The 27,636-nt window shown below is 25.5% G+C and overlaps 1 protein-coding gene and 1 long non-coding RNA gene across 2 annotated transcripts; both read right to left on the bottom strand.

The window, feature by feature from the left end:
* Nucleotides 1–285: 285 nt before the first annotated feature.
* Nucleotides 286–26,550, bottom strand: LOC145192970 (protein HID1-like). The gene is made up of 28 exons (XM_090071542.1): nucleotides 26,401–26,550; nucleotides 26,131–26,280; nucleotides 24,895–24,958; nucleotides 24,724–24,818; nucleotides 23,055–23,081; nucleotides 22,713–22,766; nucleotides 22,119–22,169; nucleotides 20,521–20,567; nucleotides 20,077–20,198; nucleotides 18,667–18,721; nucleotides 18,475–18,546; nucleotides 17,903–18,041; nucleotides 17,726–17,785; nucleotides 17,544–17,600; nucleotides 16,075–16,158; nucleotides 15,902–15,992; nucleotides 14,229–14,294; nucleotides 8,941–9,026; nucleotides 6,080–6,158; nucleotides 5,937–5,998; nucleotides 5,682–5,784; nucleotides 5,411–5,552; nucleotides 4,635–4,684; nucleotides 4,016–4,158; nucleotides 3,663–3,754; nucleotides 3,440–3,539; nucleotides 518–576; nucleotides 286–428 (listed from the first exon to the last, which is right to left on the bottom strand). Exons 1-28 carry the CDS (start codon nucleotides 26,464–26,466, stop codon nucleotides 365–367), a joined length of 2,280 nt encoding a protein of 759 aa, XP_089927668.1. The 5' UTR covers nucleotides 26,467–26,550; the 3' UTR covers nucleotides 286–364.
* Nucleotides 2,414–3,227, bottom strand: LOC149878866 (uncharacterized). The gene is made up of 2 exons (XR_016446866.1): nucleotides 2,897–3,227; nucleotides 2,414–2,703 (listed from the first exon to the last, which is right to left on the bottom strand). It is a non-coding gene; the product is annotated as an uncharacterized LOC149878866 (long non-coding RNA).
* Nucleotides 26,551–27,636: the final 1,086 nt, after the last annotated feature.

Below are 27,636 nucleotides of genomic sequence, written 5' to 3'. Positions count from 1 at the left end.
TATGCATACATATATAAATTGACAGCTATATTATTGGCAAAACAAATAGCTGGGGAATTAATGTTAAACTCAAAATCGCTGCTTTTTCCTAAAAGTAGTAAATCATAGACGATGATAGAAATATCAAATGCTTGGCCTTACTGAATCATCTGCGCATACTTTTTTATTTGAATCACCTGCGCATACTTTTTTATTTGAATCATCTGCGCATACTTTTTTATTTGGCGGGAGATGCTATTGAATCTCCTGCTAAATAAAAATATGAATCAATTAAAAAAACAAAAATTTACATCGAATGCCAAATATAAATAAAATTTATTGCCAAATAAATAGAATTACTGTAGCAGAAAATTGTTAAAATAAATCAAACTCTTTGAATTTCGAAGAGACGAACATCAGTGTCGTACCATATAGGCGGATCAATATTTCTACAAACAAATAAACAAAAAAAAAAACCATCATTTTTATACTTCTGGATTGTGATTAAAATTTTACTGATAAAAGAAATAAATCCTACCTTAAATAGATTATTCCCCACATATAAGTTCGAAACCAAAGTTGTGTACCACTATTTGCCTAAGGGAAAAATATAGAAATCAAAAGTAACCAGACCCGTCAATAGGATGAGTGAGGCTCAGGGCGACTTATTCAGGTGGCTAGATAGTGATACAAAGGAGGTAGGGGAATCTTTACGGTAACCATTCCTTTTGAAAAATATTTTTGGGGCTTAATGTTTGTTTTTTATAGTTTTTACTTAGCTAAGAAAAACTTTATAAATATGCAATAACAGTATATATTAGTAATAAAAGTAAAAGTTTAAGAAGAGATTTTTTTTTTATTACAAATCGCGACCCGAATGCTTATTTGTCCTAACTCCCAAAAACACATCATTGAATAAAAGCGGATAAAAGATTCAAAGTTATTTTTCCTACGCCTTTAAATTTTCTGACTAACTTTATTTGAAAGAGATAGTAATTATATTCCGTCAGATTAACTTTAGACATTTTTTTATACTAAAAATATTTTTTAAAATGAATTGATTTGGAGATCAAAAAAATATTTGTATCTCCAATAATAGAAACCAGGATACCATTTTTGAAGCATTTGCAATACTCATAATTTGACTATTGTTTTAAACTGTTTCTTCAAGTAAATAAAACGTTTCTTTAGAAATTACCAAAGAAGGGTTACCCCAAAACCATGACACTACCACTGTCTACATTGTGAAAGTGGATATTAAAAGGTACAAAAACAATATTAAATAATTTCAACATACAGTAAAAATAAAAGATTGTATTAAAAAAAAATCAGTTTTAGTACAACAAAAAGTTTTTATTTAAAGCTTATTTCATAAAAAGCACAGTCAATTGTAGGCATAAAACATAGAATTGACTTTATCTTAAGCTTTTTCTATGCTTAGAGGAATTGCTGATGTTAATGAGACACTAGAGATTGGGACTACTTTCTGCAAATGTATTTTTGCGCCAACTTCCAATGTCCTTCCTTTTTTCAAAATACTCACAGATATTTCTGGTTCAGTGAGAGAGTGACAGTCCTTGTATGTTACAGAATGCGGCATATTTGAATGATATTTTAGTTCTTTGACAGAAAAAAAAGGTATCTGCAAAAAATTCATAGTTTTTGATAATTTTTCAAAGTTAAAAAAATCTGATGATCTCATCTGAAAAATGTGGAGTTGGGGCTTTCTTCTCAGCGTTTTTAATATACGAATTAAGGTAACCGGGCTAAATACTTCATTTTTATCTAAAATGCTCTTGGAAGCTGAATAACATTTTCCATATCAAAACATAAAACAACTTTTCTGGATTCTCTATCACTCTTCCTTTCTTGATAGGAATCTGTCTTTAAAAAAATATGATGCTGAAATTGTATTTTATACTCTAAGCTGTTAATTGCTTTCTCCATATTCATTTCATTCTCTTCGCAGCAGTCACATCAGTCTGATTTTGGTCTTGAAAGACCTATATTAAACTCTGTATTAAACACTACTCTATACTTATGTTGCTTAACATATTGAATTCCTTTTTTTTGCACAATCTTCAGTATAAAAGTCATACATTAATGACAAATTCAACTTATTTTCAAGATATTCTTTTTTGGTAGTGCTCCTACAATAATGAGATTCAATATGTGGAAACATATTTATGTGAGTACAAGCTTCATCCAACAATCTTTGTGGCAATTTGTATTTTATGTACTTTCCTTTTTTTCTTTCAACTGGAACTCCTGTATGTAGATCTATTAAATTGTTGTGAAAATAATATACTCTTGCTTGAGAAATGCAAAGAACTCCTAAAAAAAACTTTTTACAAACCCCGTGAATAATGCTATCATTTTCCATAAATTATTGATAAGAATATTTTCTTCTGCTATTGTCTGAAACAGTTCTAACTCTTACTTTTTCATTCCTTTTTTGTAAATTTAGCATAAAAAACATTTTTGCTATTGTCATCTAAACTCCAGAAATGTTTGAATATAAGTTTCCTATTTTCCAGGGTAATTTTTTATTCACAAGAAAATATGCACTTTAAGCAATTACTTTCAACAGGTTTTAATTCTTCAACTTTTTTCCCTCTTGAATTTATATAGGATTGTCCAGGTTCTCTTTTTTTCTTTGTGCAATTCTTTTTCCACATATCAGTATTTCTTGTCCGTTTTCGAGTTTTCTTTACTTGGTCTTCACTAAAAAGATAATACAATAATTTAATTTACAGAATAACAACAGCAACAAAACCACTTGAGTAATGTTGAGTAAGATTATAAGTTTTACACAATTATTATTAAATTCTAAACAAATTTTTTATTAATTATTTAAAGATAAATTTTTTAAGCACTATTTTGTTAAATAAATAAAAATAATCACAGTTTGACTTACGTTATTGAACTACAAAAAAAGACATTTTGTGTAGTTTCATTGTCTGCCATCTTGAAATTGTCATCAAATTATAAAAAGCAAGCTGCGTGATTGGCTAGAATCTGTTAGAACAAATAAGCATTAAAAAGTTTTTCTTGTTTGGAAACTTGTTTTTTGTAATGCTTTATTTGATTGGCCATTTTGGAGTTAAAACAATTAAGCATATTAAAACAATTGAAAAAAGTGGAGATAAGACGAAGTGAATTCTTAATTGACACTTACCTGGCACATTGTTACACAAACCAACAATTAAAATATAAAGATTTTGATGCTTTATTGACTGCGTTAAAGTTATTTTGATTTTTTACAAAATTGGAGTTAGAACGAATAAGCACTCAGGGCGCAAAATCTATTAACAAAAAAATACCCTCACTCAGCGTGAAGGCTGGGAAAAAAATTTCTGCCAGCAACCCCCCCCCTTTCTTTCTCTACAGGGCTGAAAATAACCACTGGTTTTAAAAAAACTGTTCTGTTTAGCAAAGGAGTGAAACAATACTGACTTACTTGGTACTTTCTAATTAATATCGGATGTGGAACAGGCAGCAATCCAACTAAAGTACCATGTTGTAAAAATTTTATTATTTCTGATTCGTCAGTAAGCCCTCTAAAAAAAAGTAAATAAAACTTTCTTTAATGAAGATTTATTAAAAAGACAAAACTTCGAGTACTTTTCTTACTTGAAGGACTGTTAACAAGTCATCAATAGTCGAGTAAACGTATCACTTACTTATCTATACATATTTTTTCTACTTGTGGAACAAGAACTTGTAACAACCTCATTATGGTCTGTAACGGAAGTTTTTGCTTCCATGAAAAAACCTTGAAAATCAATAATACATCGATTAATCTTTTCGTATTTGAACTATCTAAACTAAACACAATACCAGTCTGATCAACACATTGATTCTTTAGCAGTAAAAAATTAAGGTTAAATTACAAGATCGTAAACAAGGATCGTAACAAAAAATCCTAGTGTTAGTTTCAGTGAGATTAAGCTTTGTTTAAGCGAAAAAGAAAAAAGAGAGTGGAAAAAAAAAAAATGTCAATCTACAAAACATATAACGCAATTAAGATAATTACCCATTCTATAGTAGGTGTAAATGCTCCTTTCTCATTCTGCCTCAAATTGCTTTCTCTGTTTGCAGGAGCCATAACATCGTATACACTTTCTCCTTGATTAGTCTCTTGTGAGGCGATATGTTCAGAGGAATTTGGATTTTGAACTAAGAAAAATATATCTTGGTTTCAAACTGGTAGAACTGGTAGAACTTGAAATTCAAAAACCAAATTGAGATTCAAAAACCAAATTGAGATTCAAAAACCAAATTTGAATGAATTACAAAAATCACTAATTAATAAAGTATATTATTTTTATACATTATTTAATTTTAACTGAACCCATACCTATCTACCCTTTCTTTATAAAAAAAAATTTTTTTTTCTATCTAAACTTCCCTGATTATACTTACACCAGAAATTTCTATTAATATATATGATCATTTTTGTTAACAGGTTATTTCAAGTGTTAAAATAAAAAAAAAACAACCCGAAAGAGTTAGACATTTTTGAACAAACAATTCTCTGCTGTATCAAACAATTTACATTTGTTAGATACAGCAGAGAGAAATGAAATAATAATAATAAAAAAAGCAGCAAACAACAAAACCAAGGAGGTTTAAGATGAGAATCCTCCACTCACCAGTTCTGGTCGTTGTAGGAATGGTTTCTAGCCTGGGTTGCTTAAAATTTCTAAAGAAAGGATTAATATTGACAGTGAATCAATCAATTTTTTAAATACCCCCTAAATTGTAATCAGTTGTAAAAAAAAGATTTTCTCATATTAACTACATTAAACTATCAAAACAATTAATAACGCAGCATGCAATAAAAATATTCATTTTTTAGAACTTTTTTCAAATAATTTTGTAAATTTTTATGTGCTGATAGAACCATCTTTTAAACTGTATGTAAGAAAATATTAATTTTATTCTATGGTTGATGATTATAAAATATCATATTTTATTATTTTAATAATGATAATCTTATTCACAAAATCTGAATAAACAAATTCAATGTCAACATGTTGTTTCAATGAATAGGTATTGCCATGTATTAAAAGAGTTTCTTATTTTTGTAACAAATATCTATGAGAAATACTGTTCCATCTTAACTGGAGGTTTATGTTATGGTTAACTGGTTAATTCATCAACTTTCAAAAATGCATTTGTAAAATAAGAAAGGAATATTCTGCATTTTCTCAACGTATTCATCTGTTTTACGATATTGGATTTTTAATGCAGTATTTACCTTTTTGCTTACATTTTTCTTTAAAAATATTCACTAGAAATAATTTATAGTTTAATTTTTTTTATTAATTTTTCTTTTAACAAAATGTTGTTAATTTCTTAAATGAAATAATTTTTACCAATTTTTTTTTTTTTTTTTACTTAAAAAGTGTTATGAAATATTTTTTACCCTTCTTCTGATGATGAAACAGAGTCTTTTCTTTCGCTACTTTTTCCTGGCTTTTTCACAGTGGATGGATCGGTAGGAAGGTTGGCCATCTGATGAAATACATTGCGCTTACGAATGATTGCATATACCATATGAGCATTCCCTAGAATTACATTACACCAAACTTTTTTCAAGATATAAAACCTTGCAGAATTTAAGTTGTTCAACCAGAGACAAAAGAGTTCAATCAGAGACAAAAAAAAAAAACTTTTGGGTCATATAAACCATTCACCATCAAATTGATACTGAATAATGTTGTTGAATGTTTCCAGAAGAAAAAACACTAAGTGGTGGTTCGTTGAATTCGCAAACAAAAACCATGGTGTGGAAAAAGCCTGATACAAAATAAAGCAAAAATTTTTCATTAAGAAAAATCTTTAATATGTTGAATAATATCAAAAAGAAAAAGCATTTATAAACAAAAATAATTTAAAAGCTAAGCAATTATAGGCATGGAGAAAGGAGGAAATTGAAATGGGCCTATTACCTCCAAGAGATGAAGCAGTTTATTTGCAGCAACCATTGAAAGGGATTTCAAGTAAGGAGAAACTAAATTAAGAAAAAATTAAGAAAAATACTACAACTACTATAAATTCTCACAAAGAAATAACAAGATAAATAAAAACTTACCATTTACAATAATTGTTAAGAGACAATCAAAAAGAGGATGTAAACGTTGGTGACCGGTAGTTATAATTTTATGAAACACCTGAAAAAAACAAAAAAAAAAAAAAAAAAACAATAGAATTATACCCTTTTGTTTTGCTTGAGTCATTTAACTGCAGCTTAAATAAATTTAGATGCTTTCATGTTACACCCAGAGATTTGCTTGAGAAGTACAAGAGAGATTTGCACACTGATGTAAACTTCTCTTACATTTCTAGAACAAATCTGTTGTATTTCTTGTATTACTCTAAAAGCATCTTACTTTGGACAAAATTTTGACTTATTTGTAATTTTCATTTGTAAAAATCTGCTTTAAACTTGTATTATATTGATTGATCATTTATTTAGGTTATCTAAATTCTAAATTCTATTTTAATTACTAAATTTATTTTTACAAACTAAAAAGAAGTTTTTCAAGATTGTTTAAAAAATGTGCAAAGTTAACCAGGGGTCTGGGTAACTTTGCACAACTTAAAAAAACTTAGAATAGCTTTATGATGTATGGGATTGGTGCAAAATGGCCTCTTTTTTTTATACTTTCTGAAGGAAAAATAATTCAAAGGATGGTTTAATAAAAAATAAAAGATTAATTTTAGTATTATTTTGCTTAATAATGAATATAACTTTGGTATGATAAAAGAAAACTGAACACAATCTCATTAAAAACACAAAAAAGACAAAAAAGTTCCTTTGTAACTTGGTAAACTTAAGCAAAAAGAAATAAAGATTTCCTTTTTTTAAATAAAAAACTAAAATTGACAAAACACTAATGAAAGCCTAATTCTGGCACTTTGTGAAGTTTCCTAGCTTTGCTTATTTTTTCCTCTTTTGCAATTTTCTTAGAGGCAATATCACAACCCTCACTAATTTTTTCTAGATCTTCAATGTTGACACTTTTTACCTGCAGGTAAAAAGTGTCAACATTGAACACAGTAAGTTTTTTTTTTATTATTAGTTCCTACAGATTCCAAAGATTTAAAATTGTGTTGTAAGAAAACCTTAAAGCTGTCTTCTAGAACTTAACATAAGATTCTCTTTCTCTAAATTTTGTAAGAAGTTCATTGACATGCACTGGATAGACACTGCAGTTGAATCTTTATACTCTGTGATAATTTTATGCCAAGGTGTTTAAAGAAAGCTACATCTAGAGATTGAGTTGTATGTGTACTATTAGGTAGTAGACAAACTTTATTTCATTTTCTTCAGAGGCTTCAATAACTTTTGGAGAGATGTGAGAGGATAAGTTATTGCCTAACAAAACTTTAATTCCTGACTTCTTTTTCAAAGAAGGTAAAACTATAGAAAAAAACCACTCTTCAAAAGATACTCTATCAAACCATCCACTTTTAGTACTGAAGTATCTGGCTCCTTTAGGATCAAGCTGATCACAGATTAGCCTTATAAACAACAAAAGGTGGTAAAACTTCACCTGCTGCATTACCTGATATCATTATAGAAATACTTGTCTTAAAAGTGTTTCTTATATTTGTATGGTATTTACTGCCTGTTTTATTAAGGATTTTTTAAACTAGGGTCATCAGTTAGATTTGTTTCATCATAGGTTTATATGGTTTTGGTTAGATGTTGAATATATTCTTTTAGAATTTCTTCATTAACATTTGCTTGTGATTTCTTTATAATTGGCACAAATTTATTTGTTCCCTCTGGATGTTTTTATAAAAATGACTTATGGATTAAATTAGGCCCAGAATTTATATTCTTTTACTTTTCTACCAGAACTATGGATATAATTGTACATAATATGACTTAAGTCTTCGTTACCAATAAGAAATCCAAAATGACTTAATTAAATGGACAATTGACAATGGCAGTCTCCTCTAATTTGGAAAAACAATACGGTTTACCAGGTTTTAAATAATGCTTTACTTTCAATTTGTAACAAATTGTTCTTCAACTAACACCATACTTTTTAGCAGCTTGCTCTTGTGTCAGCTTTTTAGATTTTACATCTTCAAGACATCTAGCTAGATCATCCTCTGTATAGTTTTTGTATTTTATGGACTTAAGCTCCTTTTTGTAATGGCTTGACATCTGGAAAAAACATTACTAATAACTAAATTTGACCTTGAGTTACCCAAGAAATTATTTAAAGATATAAAAAGTATGAAATAACTCTGCTTATATAAATATGAAGTTCTAGAAAGTATTGCTTTTGGATGAACAACTACATTTAAGGTGAACTTTGTACATTATGCAAAGTTACCCCAATTTCTGTCAAAAAAAGTACTTTATTTACAAGATTGTTAAACTTTAATTTTTTTTTATTGATTATACGTTAAAACTTCGTACACTTCAAATGAATACCATAATAAACACTTTAAGCAGTTTATTCACTCTTGAGTTCAATTCTGATCTGCTGCACAGATAAAAGTTGTAACATAACTTTTGTATTCTACTTCTATGTTTACACAAAACGACTCATGTTGCGAGAAATTGCATTTATAAAACTATTTTACATGAGATTCATATTGACACTAAAACAAACTGTCGGATTCTAAAGTGATTTCAATTTGTAGTTCAAACTTTTAGTTGCTAGAGAGTAAAAATCTTTGAAATATTGTTGTGCAAAGTTACAAAATCTTGTGCAAAGTTATGCACTTTTACGGTATTTTCAACATAATACTTTTTTTGCCTTTAAAAAAACAATTGATTAAAAACTATTTTTTAAGAAACATTACTAACAAATTAAGTATAAAAACAACCAAAGGTTTTGTCAAAAACATACATGTTTATACCAAGTAATCTTCAACAATAGAGAAAAATTAATAACTATTGGTTACTAATCACATAAATAGGTAACTTACAATAATCAAGAAATCTGCATGACTTCCATTGAACACTGGTAGGTCCATTGGAATTCTCATTGAGTATGGCTTGTTCAGACGCACACCTGTGATAGTTATTATAATTATTTTTTAAAAAGATAAGATGCATCCTAAAAAAAAATTTTCAAATATTTTAAATTTTTTTTTGCTTAACATTAATACTTTCATATGATACCTTTTTAATTTTTTGCTTAATATTAATACTTTCATATGATAGCTTTTTAATTTTTTGCTTAATATTAATACTTTCATATGATACCTTTTTAATTTTTTGCTTAATATTAATACTTTCATATGATACCTTTTTAATTTTTTGCTTAATATTAATACTTTCATATGATACCTTTTTAACTTTTTGCTTAACATTAATACTTTCATATGATACCTTTTTAATTTTTTGCTTAATATTAATACTACTTTAATATGATACCTTTTTAATTTTTTGCTAAACATTAATACTTTCATATGATACCTTTTTAATTTTTTGCTTAACATTGATACTTTCATATGATACCTTTTTATTTTTTTGCTTAACATTAATACTTTCATATGATACCTTTTTAATTTTTTGCTTAACATTAATACTTTCATATGATACCTTTTTAATTTTTTGCTTAACATTTCATATGATACCTTTTTAATTTTTTGCTTAACATTAATACTTTCATATGATACCTTTTTAATTTTTTGCTTAACATTAATACTTTCATATGATACCTTTTTAATTTTTTGCTTAACATTAATACTTTCATATGATACCTTTTTAATTTTTTGCTTAATATTAATACTTTCATATGATACCTTTTTAATTTTTTGCTTAATATTAATACTACTTTCATATGATACCTTTTTAATTTTTTGCTTAATATTAATACTACTTTCATATGATACCTTTTTAATTTTTTGCTTAACATTAATACTTTCATATGATACCTTTTTAATTTTTTGCTTAACATTTCATATGATACCTTTTTAATTTTTTGCTTAACATTTCATATGATACCTTTTTAATTTTTTGCTTAACATTAATACTTTCATATGATACCTTTTTAATTTTTTGCTTAACATTAATACTTTCATATGATACCTTTTTAATTTTTTGCTTAACATTAATACTTTCATATGATACCTTTTTAATTTTTTGCTTAACATTTCATATGATACCTTTTTAATTTTTTGCTTAACATTAATACTTTCATATGATACCTTTTTAATTTTTTGCTTAACATTAATACTTTCATATGATACCTTTTTAATTTTTTGCTTAACATTAATACTTTCATATGATACCTTTTTAATTTTTTGCTTAACATTTCATATGATACCTTTTTAATTTTTTGCTTAACATTAATACTTTCATATGATACCTTTTTAATTTTTTGCTTAACATTAATACTTTCATATGATACCTTTTTAATTTTTTGCTTAACATTAATACTTTCATATGATACCTTTTTAATTTTTTGCTTAATATTAATACTTTCATATGATACCTTTTTAATTTTTTGCTTAATATTAATACTACTTTCATATGATACCTTTTTAATTTTTTGCTTAACATTAATACTTTCATATGATACCTTTTTAATTTTTTGCTTAATATTAATACTACTTTCATATGATACCTTTTTAATTTTTTGCTTAACATTTCATATGATACCTTTTTAATTTTTTGCTTAACATTAATACTTTCATATGATACCTTTTTAATTTTTTGCTTAACATTTCATATGATACCTTTTTAATTTTTTGCTTAACATTAATACTTTCATATGATACCTTTTTAATTTTTTGCTTAACATTTCATATGATACCTTTTTAATTTTTTGCTTAACATTAATACTTTCATATGATACCTTTTTAATTTTTTGCTTAACATTAATACTTTCATATGATACCTTTTTAATTTTTTGCTTAATATTAATACTTTCATATGATACCTTTTTAATTTTTTGCTTAATATTAATACTACTTTCATATGATACCTTTTTAATTTTTTGCTTAATATTAATACTACTTTCATATGATACCTTTTTAATTTTTTGCTTAACATTAATACTTTCATATGATACCTTTTTAATTTTTTGCTTAACATTTCATATGATACCTTTTTAATTTTTTGCTTAACATTAATACTTTCATATGATACCTTTTTAATTTTTTGCTTAACATTAATACTTTCATATGATACCTTTTTAATTTTTTGCTTAACATTAATACTTTCATATGATACCTTTTTAATTTTTTGCTTAATATTAATACTTTCATATGATACCTTTTTAATTTTTTGCTTAATATTAATACTACTTTCATATGATACCTTTTTAATTTTTTGCTTAATATTAATACTACTTTCATATGATACCTTTTTAATTTTTTGCTTAATATTAATACTACTTTCATATGATACCTTTTTAATTTTTTGCTTAATATTAATACTTTCATATGATACCTTTTTAATTTTTTGCTTAATATTGATACTTTCATATGATACCTTTTTATTTTTTTGCTTAACATTAATACTTTCATATGATACCTTTTTAATTTTTTGCTTAACATTAATACTTTCATATGATACCTTTTTAATTTTTTGCTTAATATTAATACTTTCATATGATACCTTTTTAATTTTTTGCTTAATATTGATACTTTCATATGATACCTTTTTAATTTTTTGCTTAATATTAATACTTTCATATGATACCTTTTTAATTTTTTGCTTAATATTGATACTTTCATATGATACCTTTTTAATTTTTTGCTTAATATTGATACTTTCATATGATACCTTTTTAATTTTTTGCTTAACATTGATACTTTCATGATACCTTTTTAATTTTTTGCTTAACATTGATACTTTCATATGATACCTTTTTAATTTTTTGCTTAACATTAATACTTTCATATGATACCTTTTTAATTTTTTGCTTAACATTTCATATGATACCTTTTTAATTTTTTGCTTAACATTAATACTTTCATATGATACCTTTTTAATTTTTTGCTTAACATTAATACTTTCATATGATACCTTTTTAATTTTTTGCTTAACATTTATACTTTCATATGATACCTTTTTAATTTTTTGCTTAACATTGATACTTTCATATGATACCTTTTTAATTTTTTGCTTAATATTAATACTACTTTCATATGATACCTTTTTAACTTTTTGCTTAACATTAATACTTTCATATGATACCTTTTTAATTTTTTGCTTAATATTGATACTTTCATATGATACCTTTTTAATTTTTTGCTTAATATTGATACTTTCATATGATACCTTTTTAATTTTTTGCTTAACATTGATACTTTCATGATACCTTTTTAATTTTTTGCTTAACATTGATACTTTCATATGATACCTTTTTAATTTTTTGCTTAATATTAATACTTTCATATGATACCTTTTTAACTTTTTGCTTAACATTAATACTTTCATATGATACCTTTTTAATTTTTTGCTTAACATTAATACTTTCCTATGATACCTTTTTAATTTTTTGCTTAATATTAATACTTTCATGATACCTTTTTAACTTTTTGCTTAACATTAATACTTTCATATGATACCTTTTTAATTTTTTGCTTAACATTAATACTTTCATATGATACCTTTTTAATTTTTTGCTTAACATTTCATATGATACCTTTTTAATTTTTTGCTTAACATTAATACTTTCATATGATACCTTTTTAATTTTTTGCTTAACATTAATACTTTCATATGATACCTTTTTAATTTTTTGCTTAACATTAATACTTTCATATGATACCTTTTTAATTTTTTGCTTAATATTAATACTTTCATATGATACCTTTTTAATTTTTTGCTTAATATTAATACTACTTTCATATGATACCTTTTTAATTTTTTGCTTAATATTAATACTACTTTCATATGATACCTTTTTAATTTTTTGCTTAATATTAATACTACTTTCATATGATACCTTTTTAATTTTTTGCTTAATATTAATACTTTCATATGATACCTTTTTAATTTTTTGCTTAATATTGATACTTTCATATGATACCTTTTTATTTTTTTGCTTAACATTAATACTTTCATATGATACCTTTTTAATTTTTTGCTTAACATTAATACTTTCATATGATACCTTTTTAATTTTTTGCTTAATATTAATACTTTCATATGATACCTTTTTAATTTTTTGCTTAATATTGATACTTTCATATGATACCTTTTTAATTTTTTGCTTAATATTAATACTTTCATATGATACCTTTTTAATTTTTTGCTTAATATTGATACTTTCATATGATACCTTTTTAATTTTTTGCTTAATATTGATACTTTCATATGATACCTTTTTAATTTTTTGCTTAACATTGATACTTTCATGATACCTTTTTAATTTTTTGCTTAACATTGATACTTTCATATGATACCTTTTTAATTTTTTGCTTAATATTAATACTTTCATATGATACCTTTTTAATTTTTTGCTTAATATTGATACTTTCATATGATACCTTTTTATTTTTTTGCTTAACATTAATACTTTCATATGATACCTTTTTAATTTTTTGCTTAACATTAATACTTTCATATGATACCTTTTTAATTTTTTGCTTAACATTTATACTTTCATATGATACCTTTTTAATTTTTTGCTTAACATTGATACTTTCATATGATACCTTTTTAATTTTTTGCTTAATATTAATACTACTTTCATATGATACCTTTTTAACTTTTTGCTTAACATTAATACTTTCATATGATACCTTTTTAATTTTTTGCTTAACATTAATACTTTCCTATGATACCTTTTTAATTTTTTGCTTAATATTAATACTTTCATGATACCTTTTTAACTTTTTGCTTAACATTAATACTTTCATATGATACCTTTTTAATTTTTTGCTTAACATTAATACTTTCATATGATACCTTTTTAATTTTTTGCTTAACATTAATACTTTCATATGATACCTTTTTAATTTTTTGCTTAACATTGATACTTTCATGATACCTTTTTAATTTTTTGCTTAACATTGATACTTTCATATGATACCTTTTTAATTTTTTGCTTAATATTAATACTACTTTCATATGATACCTTTTTAATTTTTTGCTTAATATTAATACTACTTTCATATGATACCTTTTTAATTTTTTGCTTAATATTAATACTACTTTCATATGATACCTTTTTAATTTTTTTTCATTTACTTATTCTTTTGAAATGTTAAAAATCACTTCAAACAACTAATTAACTTCTTTTAAAAATATTTACCAAAGTTTCGTTCACCACTTAAAAGCAACAAAATGAACACACCAATATGCATAAGACCAATACGCGCTAAAATAGAAGTATGAATATATTTGTATACACACACAAAGTATCTTTTTACATAAAACAATCTGAGAAAAAAGAATTCTTAACTGACAAGGTGTGAAGCACAAAATTGTTAAGTTTTATTGGCAGCTTTATTAACTAAAGCTTTTTGTAAATTAAAACTTTTTTATTTCTTTATTGATACCAATCAATAAAATTATGAATTAGGAATTCTAAAAACCAGTTAAAAATTTTAATAAACCAAATATTTCTAAACTGATATCATTACTAAATAAGGGACTTGCAAAAACAAGGACTTTGGCAACATTCCAGCAGCTTTGTAGTTTGTCAATCAATTTTAAGATTAAACTTGCTTTATTTGCAAGATTGAGAGTTATAATTTCAACATAGAAAAAAAAATAACAATGCTTATATGAAATATAGAAAGATTTATTGTAGCACTTTCACTGTTTTTCTAGGAAGGTATTAATTTGTATGCACAGAATTAAAATGTTTTGATAGTTTGGAATAAAAATGAGTGCTTTTGATACTTTCAACTTATCAAATATCCATTTCATTATCTATGTTATATTTCATCTATAATATTTTCAGGAACTAATCACATTTTTGGGGGAAAAATATACATCAAAGAGTATGGCAGTTAAAGGAAAATCTTTGAATAAAACTTAGAAAAAACTTTTTACAGATTTATTTAAACAAAGAAATTCTTATAGAAAAGTACAAGAAGTGACAAGTATTTTTTTACCACAGTAGGAGCCACTGTAAAGAAATAAAGCTATAAAAACAACAATAAAAACTCTAAAAATAAGAATTCGTAAATAATTAGTACAGCCAATCAATTTTTAATTCTTAATTTACATTCTAATCCATTCTATTATCTGATTGTATACACTTGCTTGCTGACTTCACTCATCAGTTGTAAATTTTTTAAATTAATTTTGTTAATGATATGAAATATTTTACTGGTACTTAAAATATAAACCTTAAAACAGAAAAGAAAACTAAGAAGTTATTTAAATAAAAAAAACAACAATAAAAAAAAACACTTTTTTTAAGAGGAGCATGAGCAAAACATAAAGTAAAAAACTTTGATTAAAACATATTGTAGATAACATATAAAATCCTAAGAATTAGCTCCACTATTTTTATTGTGCAATGCTTGTGTTTAACATAATAAAAATGTTAAACACAAGCATTGCACAAAAAAAATTTAATACCATAGTAACAATGTTTTACTTCTTCCATTATAAATTGATCACAATACTGAATAAGGGTAAAACACACCTGCCTGCTTTTATTTAACTATAAAAATTGTGTTATATGTCGGTAGGTGTTATATGTTGGTAGGTGTTGTATGTTGGTATGAGTATGTGTTGTAAGAAGATGCTCACAAAATAGTATGAATAACAAATTTTATTAGCAAAAACTTGATTAGAAAATTTGATATATTGAGATAAAGTTCAAATCTTTAATTATTAATTACTATGACTAAATTTACTTATACTGGATTAAAAACAACAGTTTTATACAAATGCATAAAAAAACTTGTCAATAATGTTTATCCTGTTAAAAAATTAAATCAAATTACAGATGTTATTTAAAATACTTACATGGGTCTCCACGAGAATCGCTCAGATGATAGAGGATTGGTACAAGAACATTTAGAACATCACTGCTTTTCAACACATAAAATAAAAATTTCTAAACCAAAAACAAAAAGTTACAAATCATGAAAAAAAATAAAAATTGCCTCATTCATTCATTCATTCATAGACATTGTTACCTTGTTCAGATCACAAAGTTTCCAAAATAAAACAAACAACTCTTGGTGGAAGCCAATTCTTTTGCATGAATTAGGTAAATAAGTCTTTAAAGAAAAGAAAAAAAGCATTCAAAATTGTAATGTCATTAATCATATCAATATAAAACAAAAAATATTTAGTTTTTTAAGTTTTTTAAGTTATTCAGAAACATACAAAAAAAGATTTGATTTTATGTCCATAAGTTTTTTCATATAATTTTCAAGTGATTTTTGATATAATCTCATAATATGACATAACATGACTGTGTAGAAAAATTAAGAATTTCATGATTAAATTATATGAAATTTTTAAATTAATACTGAACAACCCAAGTGTTTGCACATAAGAAAAGTAAATATTTTAATAAATTTAAATAATTTAAAAAATAAGTAAAGTAGATGATGTCAAGAATCTTGGCTGGTAACATTCAATCCAATGCAACTTTTATTACAACATATTTCAAATTTAAATCATAAAATAAAAATCCAAATTAAAAAAAAAAAAAATTAAGTTGTCTTTAATACAGAGCGAAATAGTTGATCGGGGGAATTTAAAATCATCTGGCTACTAGTTGATCAGGGAATTTAGAATCATCTGGCTACTAGTTGATTAGGGAATTTAGAATTATCTGGATACTAGTTTGTGTCATCTTGATCCACCAGTCAATGTTCTCTGAATCAGAATCTACCAGTTTGAGGGTTTAAGATCAAGCAACACTATTAACAAAAGCATGACTTAACTCTTAAAAATCTTTTGACATTAAACTAGAAAAACTGTTACATGAAGTTTTTAATGCCAGACAATAAAAGAAGAAATGAGAAAAGTTTGATGAAAAAATTGTTTAACAACAATGAAGCAGATAATTTTTAAAAAAGATTAAAAAAAATTAAAACTCTGTTATTTGCTTCCTTTTTTTTTATCATGAAAAGTTTTAAAAAATGTTTTTTTAGAAATTATTGTTTGACTTTAAGCTCTCAAATGGACTGTAAGATAAGCAGAATTTTAAGCTATAAGAAATTCCACTTGTTTCTTTTTGTTATCTTTTAACTCCTAGAATATATCGTTGAAACTTTTCTCATACTAATTGTTATGCATAAATACTTTTATCTCCTAGAATATATTGTTGAAACTTTTCTCATACTAATTGCTATGCACAAATACTCTTATCTCTTACAATTTAAAAAAAAATTTCTTTTATGAACTAATAGATGTGAAAAATAGGATGAGATGATGTAAATAAATTTAAATCTACAAAAACAAATGGTAAACCAAAGTCATAAAAATTTAAAAATAAAATTTTAAATGTCTAAATTGCTGCAAAATTTTCTCACTTGCTAAAAAACTGTTTAATTAAATGTAAACAAAACTGACTAATAATTGAAGCAAAAGTTCAGCACTAAAAAGTGCATAAAAAAAAGAAAAGTAAAACACATTAATAATGTAAAAAAACCTGTATCAATGGATTTTGGAGTAAACCGGTGATTCCTCTCAAAATGAAGTTAAAATCCTAAATAAAATGCACACATAATCTTTTGCAGCATACAGGTCGTCTTTTACAGGTTAAAAAAAATAGAGTAAATAGAATAAATTTCAAACTAGAAACTTTTATCTTTATTTTTCCTCTACACATACCTCTTCCCTGTGTATTCGTGTCAAGTAGTTGCAAAACAGGTTCTCTGGACCATTATTTCCCTATAAAGCATATATGACAGTAAACATAGTAATAGATAAAAAATCTTTTTTTTTTTGTTTGTTTTTTTTGCATATTCGAAAATAAAATATTAAATTTTTCTTGTTTCTTCTTTTTACCTCATAGATTTGATCTGGGTTGTTAACATGGTCCATAATTTGTTGATGCTCCATATCATAATCCAAAACCACTATGAGAAGCTGCAGTGCAACTTCAATCATTGGCTCTCGAGTGTCAGAAAACATAACATAATTGTATCTAAAAGAAGAAATCCCCAATAAAATTTTAACAACAAAAAGTACCTAAAAAAACATCTTTCATGAAAATTTCACTGCTCTAAAAATTTATTTAAAAATTGGGTGAGAAAAAAATATTAAATTTTTAAACAACGTGAAAAAAGTTGAAAATATACATGAAGGGTTAAATAAACACGTAAGTAAAAGAAGGTATTAGTCTACTTCTCTTCCAACTCTTCCTTTAATGCTACTTGTGCATAGTAATTGAGTAAATCAAAAAAAAGGGGAAATCAGAAACTTTTGGACAAAAATTTTCTTTTCGTGTAGAGCATTTTTTTATGTTTGACTGAACTAAGAAAGCTTTGTAGCTTACTAATTGCTATTCTGAAGATGTTTAATATTTAGAAGATGACATTAAGTACTCTGTATGTATGCAAGAAAAAGAAAAAACTTACGGAACACCATATCCAATTGGATCATAAGAACAAACCACATTTATTAATGAAGTAAACAGAGGAAGAGCATGTCTAGATGATCAAAAATAATTAAACTCACAACTATTTTAACAAAATATACTTATAATTATTTAACATAGTTAATTATATAAATCTTAACAAGCTAAAACTTTAATCATAAGAAAATAATACCTGTTTTCTGACGATGCAAAATATTGTAACCATTTGTTCTCTGCTGTTGGTGCTTCTGCAATAAAAATTTATTCATATAAAAAAAATTTTTTTTGAAAGTAACAAGCTGTAAAAATATCTTTTCATAAAAAAATTTCCTTAAAAACAAATTTACTCCGAAAAAAAATTTATTCTCACAACCTAAAAAAATGTTTAAAAGAAAAAAATTTAAACATTAATTCCCTAAAAATTCTCAAATTTTTTAACTCCATTTTTTTTGTGTAATTTTTATTATTAGCTTCTTTTTTTTTGTAATTTTTCATATTAGCTTTTAAGAAATGGCAAATATTAATGGTATCAAGAAGTAATGATAATTTTGCTTAAATTTCATTCAAAAAATATTTTTCTCAAAGTATATAATCATGTGATGTAGAGAATTTAACTGTGTAAAAAGTAAGCATATCATGCTTTATTTTTAAAACTTGAATGCATGTACAGTTAGCTTTCTAGTAAAAGCATTTTTAAAAAAAAATTTAAAAATAAAAAAAAAATGTTATTGAGTGTACATTTTAGTTAGCTATAAACTAGGAAAATCAGTCAAGGAAATATTATTGAAAAAATATTGTTGAAAATAAAGCTAACAATGAAAGCCATAAGAATTCTCATAGCCATAAAGATGTTTTTATTGTTTCATTGATCAAACGTTAAGAATTAAAAAACTTTCAAACATTCTTTTCCACATAAAGATTTAAAAAACGTTAGCTATAGTTAGTTAGCTATAAACTAGGAAAATCAGTCAAGGAAATCCATGATGAATTTACTTTAGCATACCCATATGGCACTCCTTCATACATGATTGTTTGAAGATGGATTAATCAGTTTAAACATGGCATTAAGAACCTCAAAGACTTAGACTTCGTGGAGCAATGTGATGAGCATGTCATAAAAGCCATCTGAGAGTACCTAAACAATGAGAGCATCGTAATAATCATCCACCCATCATACTACATCCGGAGTTGAAACTTGTGAATTTTACTTTTAAGTAAAATCAAGCAACACTTAACTAACAATAAAAATGACCAAAACCTAAAAGAGTAGACTACAGAGATAGTTGCTGCAATACCCAAAGAAGAGTGGCTATATTGATAATACCCAAAGAAGAGTGGCTTTAGAAGTATCTGGAAAGAGTGCAACTATGCATAGATAATAAGGGCAAATACTTTAAACACTTTAATGAATAAAAGCTATCAATATCTTACTTGTTCTTGTTCTTTTTATTCATTATATCATTACTTCTGAATACCTTTAAGTATCATTTGTTATAGATTTAAAAATGCAAAAATTAAATTAATCTTTAATTAACTTTTCCAATAAAATTGATAATGCTATACTAAGTGTCTTTTAGCTGAAAAAGTATTTTAACATTTTAACCTGATGGAGATAAATACATTGCTTCAGAAAAACATGTTAGCAATAGCTTCAGAAGCTCTGTTCGATGTTGATCATGTAATGCAACATGTGGTGGTGAAGCAGCAAAACCAACACCAGCTTCCCTGCAAAAAAATTATAACTTTCTAAGAAAGTTTCAAGTACTTTTAAAGTAATATTACAAGTAATATAAAAAGAAAATAACATCATACATACATACTGACATACATACATAAATACAATATGCATGCATGCATACATACATACATATATACATACATACATACACACATACATACATACATACATACATACATACATACATACATACATACATACATACATACATACATACATACATACATACATACATACATACATACATACATACATACATACATACATACATACATACATATACATAAATGAATGAATGAAACAACAAACCAAATATATGCACAGCTATCAATACTAGCAAGGTCTTCAGGATTGTCCTTTTAAAAAAAAACCAAATAAATATTTCTTTTGTGAATATATATCAAAAATGTAATCATATTAAACATAAAAGATATATATTATATTTTAACAAATATTTAAGACAAATCTGAAAACCTGACAACGTTCAATATGAAAACGTTCCAGGAAAAAATTCCATAGGAAAGACAACCTTACATTGAAACCATCTGCTTCAGATGCAATAATTTTAAAATATCAGGTTTTTTAAAAACTATCCTTGTTTAAAGTTTTCAATGATATAAATTTGTTAATTTAATGTTAATTAAATATGATATAATAGTTAATTTATTATGTTTCATAGAAAGTTTAATGTGTTTCATAGAAAAAAAAAACTGCAGTATGAGCAGAATTAGTTTACTCATTTTATCAGAATAATTCTCCTAAAGGAATATTTGTTTCATTTATTCATGTTGTTTAACTAACTGTTAACTATAATAACATGAATAGCTAGATAATCAGCCCCATGTAAGATGAATGGTTCAGTCAACAGCTTTCTTTTTATCAATAAGTCGCTTAAGGATGGTTTGATACATGTTTCAATGAATAGCCGAACCAGTTGTTCAGTTTATAACAAAGAAACTGCTTTGGAGAACTGTTTAACCCTTCTAGAGGCAGATTTGTTTCTTCGCTCTATGTTTAACGCATGGTAAATTGTTAAATACTTGTTACAAATGGACTGTCTGGCTGACCACTTTAGCCGTAGATGATGACCGATGCCAGAGAAATGGCATCTGTTCTTATGCCTGGGTTTGTTTGATTAGCACAGGGTGATGCAGTTAAAGTTGCACTAACTTGTTTGCTAACCACAAGAGAATGACAAGGAGTAACAAACCTTTGTTAGAAATACAAGAATAGGATCATTCTCAAAGTCTCATTTTCACTTATGAACTGAAAATTCTGCAACTGGCAGCTTATGAATCAGCATTGCCTGTAATGAATTAGGGACAAAGGTGAGTAGACGAAAAAACTTTGAATTCCAAAACAACAATTAGACAATCTCACTTCAAAAAATCATTAAATCAGAAGTAACAAATATTTATACATTGGAATTCTGTTAAGTTCCTCAACCAGTAATATAAACCCATGCTTATTTTTTAAATATAATTCTTTTTTTCCTAAAATAGTATAATTCAAAAAACCTTGACAAAATTTTTTAATTTTTTTTTTTTACTTTTTTGAAAAAAAAAAAAGGAAAGTTGTTCAATTAATCTTAAAACAAAAAAAATCATTCTCTCTTTCAACTATTATTTCCATGACCATGACAGATGCAACTACCTGCGAACAATACTACTAAGCAACTATATCTAAAACTTGAAACATTTGTTTTAATCAGATTATCATTGGGAGCATGTCTATGTTATGTATTACAAAGGAAGTATGAACCTGTAATAGCTTTTAAAACTTTCAAATTTGTCCTATTTTTATCAAAATTACAGGATAAGAAAATATTTAAGATACTAACCATCATAATATATAAAACTTAGTAAAGAAAATAAAACTGAAAATACAGAAGAAAACAACAAACATACCGGACCAGTTCTTTTAGCATAGACAGTAAAATCTGGACAAAACAGCAAATCCTTTTGAAAGAAAATATTTTTAAAAAATCTTTTTTAAAATCTTTTGTTAACTTTTTTAAACTTTAGTACAAAAGCATATTTAAAAAAAGAGGCCAGACGCTTAATTTATCTTAAATATAAATTTAAGTTTAACTATTTTTTGATATAAGCAACCTATTATTGTTATTGACAACTGCTTGAGTAATAACTCTGGTAAAATCTGTTTCAAACATGTATGTGACTGTTAAGTGCCAAGTTAATGAAGGTGAAAGAAATCTGCTTTGAAATAAACAGGTGAATGAATAAAGAACTTTGCAATGGATGGTAATAATCATAATTGTTTGGATAAATGAAGAAACATTTTTGTGATGTATAACAAATTGCTCATGAGGAAAAATGGAAAAAATACTATTTTTTAACATAAATACTTTTTTCAAATTCTTCAATTAAAATGTAAAGTAAGCAACATATACAATTAACTACATTTAACAAATAAATTTACAAAATGAATTTTTTTACACCTTTGAAAATCTTATTTAAAAAAAAACACATGAGAAAACTTACACAGACAGCAGCAACCAGGGACTGGGCAAGAGGTGTTGAAACATCTTCTGGATTCTACAAAAGATTAGTTCATATAGTTTAGATATAATTTTTTAAACAACTCTTTAAGTTCTTCAAACAAGGAGTTTTTTAAACCACTTCTTCAACTTTTCATTTTGACGTTGCAAATCTTTTTTAGGATTTAACATAAGAAAAAAAGAAATTTCAAAACAAAAAATAAGTTCAAAAGTAAAAAAGAAAGTTCAAAAAACATTCAAAATATGTTTTGACATAAGAGTCTTAGTTTTGTATGAGAATTGCAAAATATATAGGGCACTTAGGAAAATACTCAAAAATACATACTTCGTTTGCCATACGCTCTGTTTCTCCCTATAAACAAATCACATGAAATAAATAGAAAGCATTAAATAATTTTTATTTTTGTAGCACAACTTTTAGTAGATCAAAACAAAACATTAGTACTTTTACCTTAGTATTTTGGTAGTAAAAATTTGATCGAGACAAAAAATTTCAGAACTTTTAACATTAAATAAAATGCACAAATTTTTTTGATTAATTTGATTTATTTTTATTTGTAATTTTGTTTCACAAATTCATATATTTTCATTCATAGATTTTAACAGAGGTTTAGCAGAAGTTTTTATGGATACCTCAGGTAACAACTTTTAGCAGAATCACAGAAGAGAAATGAATTTTTGAGAGGCAAAAGAGAATACAAATACCATAGTAGGGTTCTTTTAACTGTAAAAATCCCTTTAGCAACTATATTTAGTTAAAAAAGATTTTTAAAACAAAATGTTTGTTTTAATTAATATAAATATCATTTATATTATTACAGGGTGACACAAAATAAGTAACTAACTTTGTTTATGTCCTAATTAACTTTGCTTAATATTTTTATAATTTTAACTTTTTATAGTTGAGTTGTCCATGTTTTAACCTATATTGATCTTTATTTTTAACTTTTTAAACAACCATTTTGAAGATGTCAAACCAATGTTCAGAAATTTTGGCTTTACACAAGCATAAATGCATTACTGTGAGATCACGTGATTACTCAGTATTGACCCAAAAACTGTCTCTTGGACCATCAAGCAATATCAGAAACTTGGTCACAATTACACCCAGTAAGGGGTGTAAGTGAAGTTCCGGAACTCCTAAGAATTGTGAGCTCATGTAAGAGCAAATTAGAAAGGATCAATTTGTGTAATTATGTAGAAGACCAGAATTAGTCTTCTACATAATTACACAAATTGCAACTGGCAGAGAATACTTTTCACAGATGAAAATTTCTTTGCAGTAGAGCAAGCACACAACAACCAAAACAACAGAACTTGGTAAAAAAAATTTTCCTAAAAGATAAGCTCTCCATGTCAAAACTGAAGGGGGGCACTTTAAAACCAGCTGTACATAATATTACTACTACATCACATTGGTATTTTTTGTTGATTTTCTGAGATAAAAAAAAATTGCTGACTGTTTTTTTGTGTCATCCTGGAGTTTTATTTAAATTAATACTATTACTGTTAATAATTAATACTGCTGCTGTTACTAATGTTACTAATAAAACTGTTTATACTAATACTGGTATCATTTATAATTATATCTCTAAGCATCCTGCTTTTATGTAGAAAACTTTTAATTGCAAAATTAAATGTATTGCTAAGTAAATAATTGGTCAGCAATTTTCATTGTGCTTAACTTTCAAGTATCCTTGTAACAGCTTTTTTAAATTCTGTGCTGTGCTTCTACAGTAGCACAGCACAGAAATACTGAGTCCTGTGGATCAATATAAGTTTTAGCATTATCCACAAATTAGTATTTTTCTTAATTTTTTCTCAAGGATTGTTTTTCAATAAAAATAAAATTTAATTTATCTACTTCATTGATATTAATATTCATTTTAGCAATAATAATTATCAATATTTATTTTAGAGATAAATATTCAAAATCAATCAAAATATAAAACAGAAGTAAAAAATTAATCAAAATGTAACAAATATAACAAAACCTGGCCTGGAACTGTTGACCAAAAAAAACCTCTCCAGTCTATATCCTCAAATATATAAGGCATAATACGAGTGAGCAAGCGAGTACAGTTCAGAACTAAAATTAAAATTAAAAAAAAAATTAAAAAAAAAAATTACATAAAGCTGCAAAATATTTTAGCTAAAAAACTGACCTGCTGTATGTTCCTCTTGACCAGCACAACCATTAGATGCAGCATTGACAAGTTTTTCAACACACTAGAAAAGAATTTTCTTTCATGATAAAATCAGATAAGGTAAAAAAAAGTAACAAATTTTCAATAAAATTCTTTAAAAATTTTTTTATTCTACTTTTCAAAATTTCTAAAGTTATAAAAATACAGAAACCAAAATTACTTTACTCAAACTACTCACTACCTGATATAAAGAATAATGGAAAAACATGAACTATATTATTGTAATATATTTTTTAACTTAACACATAGTAATAAGCATTTGAAGAAAAATCACATACACACAAAGAAAAATGCAACTACTTGATGCAGGGTTTGATCCAAAATTATTGCAATGCTACTACACTATTATTTAATCTCGTATATCAAAGGATGATACAAATGTTAGTATTAATCAAAAATTAGTCTTCATCCTGTAATACAAATTACAAAAAAGCAACAACTAAAGTTTTCTATTTTATGTCAAATAATGTCTTCCATAACTCATGTTTTTGAAACTCAAAAGCATTTGAATTAGGCAAAATTAGTAGACTATTTTTTAAATCTCTTGTCATAATAGAGTATGAATATAGACATTTATAACTTCAATCTTACGTTTGATCAATTGATATAAAATTTGCATGGTCGAAATTATAGTTATTATCTTAAAACTAAGTACCACACCTACAATATTTTCACAAATACTAAATTGTACAACATCAGAACTATGATTTGTGCTAAATACTTTTCAAAGTAAATATAAAAACAAGTCTATAAATTTACATAAATATTATAAGTAATGTATGTATGTATGTATGTATGTATGTATGTATGTATGTATGTATGTATGTATGTATGTATGTATGTATGTATGGATGTATGTATGTATGGATGGATGTATGTATGTGTGAATATATATATATATATATATATATATATATATATATATATATATATATATATATATATATATATATATATATGTATGTATGTATATATATATATATATATTTATATATATACATATACACATACATACATACATACATACATACATACATACATACATACATACATACATACATACATACATACATACATACATACATACATACATACATACATACATACATACATACATACATATACATATATATATTCTTTATTCCTAAAAAGAACAACTGCTTATTCTAAATTCATTTTATCTAAATATTTTACCTTATAGCATAAGGTCGCAAGATTTGATGGACATTCTTCTCTTAAAGTACGAATTTCTGCAGCTGGTATAAGAGCAAATACATCATTTACATTAGTAATAGAATCCATCCAAAATTGCTCCCAGAAGGCTTCATCACTCACTTCTATTGGCTAAGTAAAATAATTCAATTAAGATTGAAATAAAGAATATTGATAATTTTGAAAGTGTTGTGACAGTAATGTAAAGAGGTTTTCGGGCAGTGTTTTATTGTAATTTCTAAAGAGACTCACAGTTTTCTTGGAAGTAAGCTGCACAACTGCCTGTCGAAAATTCAATTTACTATCTGCTGCTCCCATTTCTTAAATAATTGCTATTGTCAAACAGTATTGACTAGCATTTTTTTAAATAATAAAATACTTGAACTAAATATAGACAATTCATAACTTTTATATTAAATTTCAAAATTATGTAATATATTTACAATTTACAAAGTGTCAATTTATTAGAGATTTTAAATGTAACTGATTTTCTAACAGTAGATAATATTACAAAGAACTTTCTTTGATAAATAATAAATTCGTAGATTTTAAAGACGATGATTTTAAATAAACAGCCCGGAAGATCTTTCTACCATTGTTAAGCTAATTTAATTCCTGTTACTTTTTTTTAAATATTACATATTTTCACTAAAAAGTACAATTTGTTTAACCTTGAAACCAAATTACAGATATAAATTTGAAAATTTCAATGAGCCAAAGCGGAACTTAATGACTTTTCACGGACTTGATTGTACACGTTTCACATAAATGTAAATACAAATTTCGTCCGGCATAAATTAATATTATATAAAAATGACGTATATTCCCGCTTTTATTTAGCTTGGTAAAGTAGAAAAAGCGTAAAGTAATTATATTAATGTTTAAAGAGGCTTCTAAAAACCTCTGTGAAGGGCGTCTTCACAAATATTTTCAAGAAGCTGGAGAGCATAAAATTTAGTGAGGTATTTTTGGTCAGTTCTGAAATTTCGTTTGCAAGTCTTTTAACTTTTTTAAATTAAAGATAAAAAATGTAAACAACGATCTCCACGCGAGTGAATTCGTTGGACATAAAAAAATTTTGAATTTTTTTTTTCCAATAGCTTCTAAGATATAAACCCTTTAAATCTAGAAGAGGAATATGAGGAGTGGGGGTGGGGTAGGAGTGGAGACCTAATGGACCCAAGGACCCAAAAAAAAAAAAACTGCTCTTTTACAGCGCAGGATCAATTTCGCTAGATTTGCAAACTTTTATTGGAAATTTTTTCTAAAGGACTTCTAGTTATTATTTCAGAATACCTATCGAACTTATGCATACATTTACAGTCATTTAATCGCTATTATTTTTGATTGTATTTCAATCTTGTAATCGGGCTTTTAAAAGGGAATACGCAATATAATCTTATTACCTGCATGCAACATAACTATCCCTACACTTTATAGATTTAGACAATTCCTACACTTTTCCTACACTTTATAGATTAAGATTTA

Source organism: Hydra viridissima, unplaced genomic scaffold (genome assembly GCF_058129835.1).
Source record: "Hydra viridissima isolate aposymbiotic clone 2 unplaced genomic scaffold, HvirCarnegie_v1 scaffold_14, whole genome shotgun sequence".
Classification (NCBI taxonomy): Eukaryota; Metazoa; Cnidaria; class Hydrozoa; order Anthoathecata; family Hydridae; genus Hydra; species Hydra viridissima.
The sequence above is the reverse complement of the archived record's forward strand: the minus strand, read 5'-3'. Positions and strand labels throughout refer to the sequence as shown.

What these genes read in the sequence shown, in the direction of transcription:
- LOC145192970 (XM_090071542.1), bottom strand. Translation starts at nt 26,466, where the DNA reads ATGGGAGCAGCAGATAGTAAATTGAATTTTCGACAGGCAGTTGTGCAG. An exon ending in TTGCGACCTTATGCTATAAG is followed by an intron (nt 24,959 to 26,130) that starts GTAAAATATTTA and finishes ATTCTTTTCTAG; the next exon opens with TGTGTTGAAAAACTTGTCAA. An exon ending in GGTCAACAGTTCCAGGCCAG is followed by an intron (nt 23,082 to 24,723) that starts GTTTTGTTATAT and finishes ATTTGTTTATAG; the next exon opens with GGAGAAACAGAGCGTATGGC.